This window comes from Chaetodon trifascialis, chromosome 4, assembly GCF_039877785.1.
Source record: "Chaetodon trifascialis isolate fChaTrf1 chromosome 4, fChaTrf1.hap1, whole genome shotgun sequence".
Lineage (NCBI taxonomy): Eukaryota > Metazoa > Chordata > Actinopteri > Chaetodontiformes > Chaetodontidae > Chaetodon > Chaetodon trifascialis.
The window spans coordinates 11,528,328-11,537,051 of NC_092059.1; the positions used below are offsets into that span (position 1 = coordinate 11,528,328).

At 41.5% G+C, this 8,724-nt stretch overlaps 1 protein-coding gene across 9 annotated transcripts in view; it reads left to right on the forward strand.

The window, feature by feature from the left end:
- Positions 1-8,483, forward strand: part of elavl4 (ELAV like neuron-specific RNA binding protein 4) — a 72,588-nt gene extending 64,105 nt beyond the window's left edge. For 5 of the 9 annotated variants that reach the window (XM_070960217.1, XM_070960224.1, XM_070960225.1 and 2 more), the window contains 2 exons: positions 3,669-3,707; positions 6,675-8,477. In XM_070960217.1, coding sequence (XP_070816318.1) covers positions 3,669-3,707; positions 6,675-7,002 — 367 coding nt within the window. In that variant the 3' untranslated portion in view covers positions 7,003-8,477. Of the gene's footprint in view, positions 1-3,668; positions 3,708-6,674 lie in introns of all 9 variants that reach the window. The other 4 variants (XM_070960216.1, XM_070960223.1, XM_070960222.1 and 1 more) reach the window with 2 other exon arrangements.
- Positions 8,484-8,724: the final 241 nt, after the last annotated feature.

The following is an 8,724-nucleotide window of genomic DNA, read 5'->3' on the forward strand; positions in this document are numbered from 1 at the left end:
AATTGAATTTAAGCATATCAAGCTGTCTTGAGTCATCTCTTCACAAAAAAAAAAAGTTTTTGCCCAGGTCAGTAATCTCCACAACAAGCTATCACCTAACATCATATACAGTACTTGCCTGACAGACTGTACTGTATATATGGCATCCTACCTGCTCATTTCCTGTCACTCACTAATGACACAAGCAATCCTCTTTCAAGTTAAATGTTATGTACGACACCTACAGATAGTTAGGCCTTACTCCTCGAGGTCACCTCAAATACAAAAAACAAGACAGGAACAGGTGATCGTATGATATTACGCTCCATCATCCAATCCAACAAGAACATTTCAGAATTGGAGACAGAATATGTGCTTATACAATTTCCCCTCTCTTTCAATAACACTAAGCCGGTCTTGCTGTTTACTCTCCATCAAAGTCAGAGCTTGGAAGGTATTTTTCTTCTGGAGCGGCTTCCCTGGTGTGACACCTGAGCGATGTAGCGTGGCTGTGTGTCTGTGATACGCCAAGCCAATTTACAGGCTCCGCAGGAGAGCTGTCGCTTCTCATCACAACTCACAACCACAGGACACTTCCTCACTGTGTCCCCGTGCTCATGCTCTCTGCTCCCGAGCCCTCCACTAAAACCTCAACACTTTAGAAGTTAGAAATGTGCTCGATGTGCACAGTTTCCCCCTTTTTTTAACTGAATCTTTAAAGGACAAGACAACAGCCATTTTTTTCCAATACAACACTGTACTCAAACCTGATCTATTGTTTGTCCTTGTACTGTAATTCTCTTTAAATTTAAGACGTATAATATTAGTGTGTCGCAAAGTTTACAATATATTTGATGAACTAAAAATAATTAAGCAAATGTACAACATCTGGAACAAAATGAATTAGAGTTGAAAATCTAATCCATTATTGTAAAATCAATACTCCTGCTTGTTTTACATACTTGACAAGTTTGTGCTGCTGCCAAAGCAGAATACACAACAATCCTGCTGCAGTTATAATTACATTTATCCTGTGTGACCAAATCACATGGGCCTGCTGTAACACAAGTTAATGTATAATGTGCCTGTATGGTCCTTCTCCAAGACAGCAAGCATAATCAACTCAAGCACAATGCACCGAGCCCGAGATCCCGGCTCGTTTCCGATCCTCTGTCATTAACTAATGGTGCTAATTAGCAAATTAGCCTTATTATATCCAGGGCAGGAGCCAATTTTAATTGAAAAGATTTTTTGTTTCAGAAAAGAAAAGACAATAACGCCCATTCCTCCATTAACATGCATTGAGAGAAAGCACAAAAGCCCTATTGTTTACATCGAGCTTGGAGAGGCAGTGTGAAAAGCTGACAGAGTGTTTGCGTGGTGAGCATGCATCAGTGTGCATTCGTACATGTGTGAGAGACAGAGGTACTGACAGAGAGAGAGAAAGAGTGTTAGCAGCAGGTTGTTTTGTTGTGGCCCAACGGCCCGACGGCCAGCAGATGTCTTCGTGCTCCCAGGTCTGGAGCGCCTCTCCTCTGAGCATCCTCTCCAATTGACTCATTTACCTACAAAGCAGCCTGCTTGTTCCCTTCCCACATAATGGGCCAATTACTGCTTTAATGATTCCTTATATCCTTTTTTCCACTTTTTTCCTTTGTTTTGGGGCTGCTTTTGTACTTTTTGGTAACGTTAAGAGAGAAAAGTGCTACAATCCAGACATGCTTTGGACCCAGATAATAAGTAGACCTACAATTACTCAAGTAATTTCTGTCATGTAAATTAACCTCACTGACTTAAACATGTGGTTTCAATGGGAGCACTTATGACAATATGACTTCATGTGCACATTTTAAACATTTGAATTCATCTTAAACATTTACGGTTTAAAAACATTAATGTGAGTGACTTGTTAGCCAGCATTAAAATGATGTTTAAAAACACCAGTTATCTCAGTGCACTTCCGTCCTGATCCTCAGGACCCACAGTTCTGCAGGATTTATAAGGTACTTAACTACAATTACCTGGCATCCCGGTGTTAAATTGTCCCTGATTAGAAGACTGCTGATCTGTAATCTCTGACATGCAATGTAAATTAAATTAAAAACGATCAATAGAAATTGTATTATGATTATTATTGTTCTACAGGTTATTTATTACAAGCCTTCAAAACCTAATTGCTTTCTTAATTGCAATCAAATATAGTGAAGTTGTGTATATATCAAGTCAGAAACTAATGTTGCTTTTAATCAGTGTAACTGTACAATGGTCACCTGGAATATTTCGGGATAAAAACAAGATTTTAATGCTCACCTAAGGTTTTAGTAAATATTGTGTAGCAGTCGTATTGCAAGAAAGCAAACGCTTGTTGACTGAAAGAGACAAGGAGAAACAACCCTGACAGTCGAGTCAAAGTCAGAGAGTTTGTAGTGTTTTCAAGAGGAACGAGGCATCGCTGGCCAGCTGTTGCTCAATAAGCCGTGGCCCTTGTCAATTAGGCCAGAGGAGTTAATAAGACATGAGACAGGCCAGACCCAAGTGAGGAATGAAGGTCATTGAGTCACCAAGCAGACTGCATCCATCCAAGAGGGCCAACATTTCATATGGCCCACAGGTTTCACACACACACACACACACACACACACGCGCACACGCGCACACACGCACACACACACACACACACACACACACACACAGCCTTACTGGGTTCTTAAACCACACACACTCTTTCACACAAACGGTAGTTTACCCCGGCTGGCTGCAATGGCTGTAGCGTACAGGGCTGAACTTATTATGAAACCGGAACATTTCCCAAAAACTAACCTTTTAGACAGAGGACACCCTCTGACTAAACACTCAGCCATTCCACCTGACCTGTTAGCACTTAACAGGCTGACCCCAACCACAAAGACAGACATTCACAATTTCATGGCTAGTTAAATGTTCAGTTGTGTTTTTTTTTTGTTGGTCCACCTCATAGAAAATATACTAATCATCATCACCTCTCTCACTCACCATTTTTCAAATGCCAAACCATTACACTGACAGAACTCTGGATCATTTTTCCTGTCATCTCAGGTGTTCTCTCAATTGAGTTAACACAAATTAAAGAGCATAGTTTTGAAAAGAAACTTAGATTATTAATCTCCACCTTCTGGTGAACCATCACTATGGCGGCATGAATTGTATGGATACCCACATGCAATTTCCTGCACGTAAAATAAGCCAATGATTTGCCATTGGGTAGCACTGTGGCTAGCCTAGCGTCCTAGTATAGCCGAGTGCCAAGCTATGCTCCCACCTTGCCGCCATTACTGCTCTGTATGCAACTGTAATACTGAACTGTGACCTGGAGTCTTGTCTAACAATGAAACGGCCGCACCTTCAGTCATGTCAATGAGCCTGCAATGCTCTGCTCAGGCATTAGTTAGTGCAGGGCTGCGCTGAAGCTGATCAAGTAGCGCAGTGGCCGACTGGGCGAGTGCCGACCATACTGATGGTACTGTAGCTTCATTAACTGATGATAGCATCTTCTGGTGGGGCTCCTCAGTGTAATGGGCCAACTATAGATGGGTTTGTTTGTTCTTGAGTGAGGAGGACCATGCAGTTCCTACAGGGACTTAACATTAGTTCCATTGAGTGAGTCGACCATCTGCCCACCATTAACCCCAGAACCCTCCTTCTCTTTACAGGCTGGACAATTTGCTTAATATGGCCTATGGCGTAAAGAGGTAATTAAAAACTTCACCCAATGCCAGATGTCCATGTTGACTCAATGATTTTTCAATATCCTTTTTTCTGTTCTTTTTTTAGTTTATGTTTCCTTGTATTTTTGCAGTCACTTTGCGTTTGACAATTCGTTCAAGGTCAGCTGCATTTTTTGTTCTTTGATTTGTTTGTTTGTTTTTCCTCGTAAGCTTGAGTTGGTTTTAAAATCCTACCAACCACTTAAGGTGTTGAAAAAAGAAAACAATCAATCAGTCTTTGTTTTCAGTGGTGATGAATTTGCTTTGTTTTGAGTATGACAAGTGCTAGTGTTGTTTGGATTGCTTTGGGTTGTTTCTGTGTACTGAATGGATTTTGTTCTCTGGTGTAAACTCTAATTTCTAGGTGTGTTTTTTTCTACCGGATTCAGGTTCTCCTGCCTTGTCATTCTACAGCTGTAACTTGGGAACAATCTCTCTTTGGGAGCAATTTTTGAATCTGTCACTCTGACTTGTTAACTACAATATTAGAATTAAACCTTTCCACATCCATAATCAAGCACATACACAATCTTTTATGGGATAAAGTACTGTATATATTGCCTTAATTTCTTGGCAGTTATAGCTAAGATTAGGTGGTGTTCAGCACGGATGAGGCTGGAAGAACCTGGATCCCTGCTGGAAACAGGAGATGCTGTTTCACTGCAGACAGCTCCAACTTTGCTCGGCACTGCTCTGCTCGAATTCCTTCCTTTCGCCTCCATGTTTCATTTTGCTTTCTTGCTACCATAGGTCTTACATAACCCAGAGCAGCAGCCACTGTGGTGATAGATGTTCTATTTGCTGATGGTGGCATCTTGCATGTTGCAAGCACAGGGGACACCATCTGAAGTCAGCTTAGCAACTCAAACAGAGATGAAGTTTTAGGTGGAGAGAAATGTTCCCTTAGAAAGTTCCCTCTCATGCTAAATAAGCACTGTGCCCTCATTCTGAGCCTGTACATAATTTTCTGAAGGTGAAAATAGTGTCTGATTCAGCCGTCCTGATTACATAGCATGTCATGAACTATCAAGTTAGAAGTGCTTCTTAGTGATCTGAGGTTATTATTTGAAAGGAAACAGAAGAAAGGTGTTGAGAGCTGGAGATGGTTGGCTTTAGAAAGGACAGAACAGATATCTGGTCAGCTACACTGTTGCTATGCAACCCCTGGTCTTGTCCGTAACATTGGTTCATGTTTGGTCCCGCTATGATGGGTACGCTCACACGCACGTTTACACACATGCACATACAGGCACACTCGTCTCCACATCCTTGCTGTGGCAATGTTAGCTAGCCTCCAAAACCGTCACACTCTCACAAACCTCCACACAAACACACACACTTCTTTTGCATACAAATCACCATCATTTTTTTTTTTTTCCCAAGCCCGGCAGGAGAGGCCTGAAGGCAGCCCAGCATGTCAGGCATGGGCTCGACGTGATGAGACCCGTTAAGATTCCACCTGCCTGATGCTGAAGAAAATATTAAATCGCCTTAACAAGACATTGAAACCATGTAGAGATATGAGACAAAGGATTTGGAGCCTATTATAATGTAGTTTGCTGCAGCAGCAACCACGTGGCAACTATGAAAATTCCCTCCTATCTCAGTCATATAGATTTATTATACTATAATCGATTTAAGTGTATTGTCTTAATCGTGTGTGTATCTTATACTACTTCAGCACGTTTAATCAAAAAAAGTCTAATCAGTGCAGAGAGCCCTCTCTGTTGAAGAGTAACTCCCCTGGGCTGCTGTATTAGCGTCCACAGCAACCACAATGGCCAGAAGCAAACTCTGCATGACCAAAGTCATGCAGGAAGGTCGTAGTGATTGCCGGCCATATATAGTCGCCAGAGAGAGGGAAGGGGGGCTCCGAGCAGCAAGCAGCGCTATCGATCAGTGCCACAAGCTCTGGAATAGAACAGAACATAACACCCTGCAGACTGCGGGAGGAGTGGGAGGAATACACTTTGTACCTTAATGCCACTGGGCTGTAAAGTGCTTCCATTTTCCATTTAGTTTGCTCCCTCTTTCCTCCCTCCCTCCCTCCCTTTCCTTAAGAAAGCAGCCCTCTCTGAGACAGCTGCAGCAAAGCGGAAATCTCAATTAAAGCACACCCAATAATGCCTATAGTCGTTTCTTGGAGAGAGGTGGCATAAGAAATGAACCTTTTTATCTCATTTACCTTTTATTTAAAAGTGGGGATTTTTTTTCTCCTTTCCCTTTCCTTTGAGCGGAAAGGCAATTAAGTGAAGTCAACTGAGGATTCAAATCTCTTGCATCGCAAGAAAAAGGGGAAGATTATGAAGCGAATGAGAACAGATTTAGCAGGCTGGTGCATGATCTTTGATGGATTTCTAGCAATGGTTTAATTCAACAACTTCCTGCAATTTAGCTCCTAAAGGAGCCACTCAAGGACACAAAGAGAGAACCTTCGTCTGCATCTCCTTCAGCAGAATATAGCCCAGCATGCAGCGCTGTCGTCATTCCTCACGGGAGGCCTTTCAGAATCGTGGAGCTCAGGGAGAATGTAGTAGGAGCTATGCTGCCACGCATTACAAAATCATGCATTTAGACATAAACATACATGACACATACAATAAAAATCCATATCCACATCATCCTAATTCATCTGAACTTGTGTATTTGGCTTGGAGATCAGTTTAGTTTTTATGCTTTTTACTTAATATTGCTGCAGACAGTAGCGTATCATGCAGGTGAGCGTCATGGCAAGCTTTGAGATTTGGGAGGAGGATTCTATTTCAAAATTTGGCTCTCAAAAGACAAGATGGAGATAGGTTTTTCACCGGTTTCTGGCATTTTCATGTACAGTAGATACAGAAAATGAGTTTACCTCTATGCCTTAACCTGCTGATCTAAAACTTGCTCTTCTCTCTCTCTCCTTCTTTCTGCTCTCCCTCCATTTTTTCCCCACTGTGCCTCTCCTCTCAGGTTCTCCCCCATCACCATTGACAGCATGACCAGCCTGGTTGGCATGAACATCCCTGGGCACACAGGCACTGGCTGGTGCATCTTCGTGTACAACCTGTCCCCAGATTCGGATGAGAGTGTGCTCTGGCAGCTGTTCGGGCCCTTTGGTGCAGTCAACAATGTGAAGGTGATCCGTGACTTCAACACCAACAAGTGCAAAGGCTTCGGCTTCGTCACCATGACGAATTACGATGAGGCAGCCATGGCCATCGCCAGTCTCAACGGCTACAGGTTGGGCGACCGCGTCTTGCAAGTCTCCTTCAAGACTAACAAGACACACAAGTCCTGAACTTTAACAGGTAGAAGCAGTTGCCCCGCGACTTTGTCTGCTCCAAAATTGCCCCCAACCCCCCCCTCCACCTCCACCCGTCCCTTAGCCCCTTCAGTCACTACCACTACCACCCTACTACAGCCATCCAACGCAGCAAACTCAAACTCCAACTGGAACACAAAGCAACCGATAAACCATCAAACAAATTGAACTAGAAATGGCTTATATTATAACTTTGGACCTATAAGCCAATGTTGCCTAAGTATTACAAAAATGAAATGATGAAAATGTTCATGAGTTTTCAGAAGCTCCTGTGATAAGGCAGGCTTCTCTTTGTTGTATATTCTTTCGGTTTGTTGTGGTTGTTAAAATGATTTTTCTCTTCTGTGTAAACAGTAGCAAATCCCTGTATCCCCTTATTTCAGAGAAGAGAATGTCCTTTTTAGATTGAAACCTTTTCTCTGTCTTGATTCAGGATTTGTTTTTCTTTTGTAAATCCGGATCCACTGTCGTTAGTATTATATACCTCCCTGTCGGTGAAAGGGAGGGGGCTCTTTTTTAAATTGGTGAACCATTCATTCATTTTTAGTGTGTATTAAAACTTCCCCTTATCGATTATAGATGGGATTCCACAATCCCAGTAACTCTGATGTAGAAAAAAAAAGAATTTCTAACATTGTTTTTGTTTTGTATCGCAAACAAAACATAATGTCTTTCCTCACAGGGGTTCAGGGAGATGGGGCGAGGGAGGGGATGGGTTAGCTTTCCTGATGACACGTTCAGTAATTTAAGAAAAAAAAAAATAACACTGTTGCCAAAGAGAAGATCTCTTTGCTTGGAAAAAAATGCGTTTAGAAAAAGATAAAAATAAAGAGAAAGAAGATCTATTTTTATAAATGATAATTAAAATAATAATTATTGAAGAATTTTTACAAGAATCTGGATTTGAAAAAAGAGAAAAATATTTTGACTGGCTAATTAGGGGGGGCCGGGGCGGGAGGGAGGGGGCACCACCTTGTCTTGTCGTTCTGCCGTGGTACTTTATAGGATCAAAGGTTGTTTGTTTTTTGGGGAATCCAAGTTGGCAGTGATTTTGTAGATGGAAGGTTTTGTGAAAAGGGATGCAAACTGAGGCAGGTGATTTTGGTAATTTTTCACATATGTACTAGTGCGTAATTATTCAACAGCGATACCCAAAAGGGAAGGGAGAGGGGTCTTTCCAAGGCCTAACCATCCTTATAGTCCAGAGCCCAAAGCAAGAAGACCCTTTGTCCACTTCTTTTCCTGTTTTCGTCATCAGTCAATATGGGATATCAGTAAATAGATATATACACATCTATCCATTTAGAGAGCATACTATACATTATCTATATCATTTTCTTCGCTCTGCGTTTGTGAACTTACATTTGAAAAGAATTTCCTTTTAGCGATCAACAGTAGGTGCTATACTACATTATTCACATATCTTAAATATCCAAGTTTGTTGTTCTGTGTTGTTTAAAGAAAAAAAAAATACTTCGATGTTGGCATTGACTTGAGCTGCTGTTCTTTGTTTAATATTTGTTTATTGTTGGCCCAAAAAATCTGGTGAGACTATTTCTTTGCTGAATAACCAGATAAACGAATTTGGGCCTTGTAAGAATCACTGAACAAATTTTCATTTTGTATTTTATTTTATGTTATTTTACTTTTTGTTTGGCTTGCTGACTTTTAGGTTACTTGCTGAGCGTGAAACGTTTG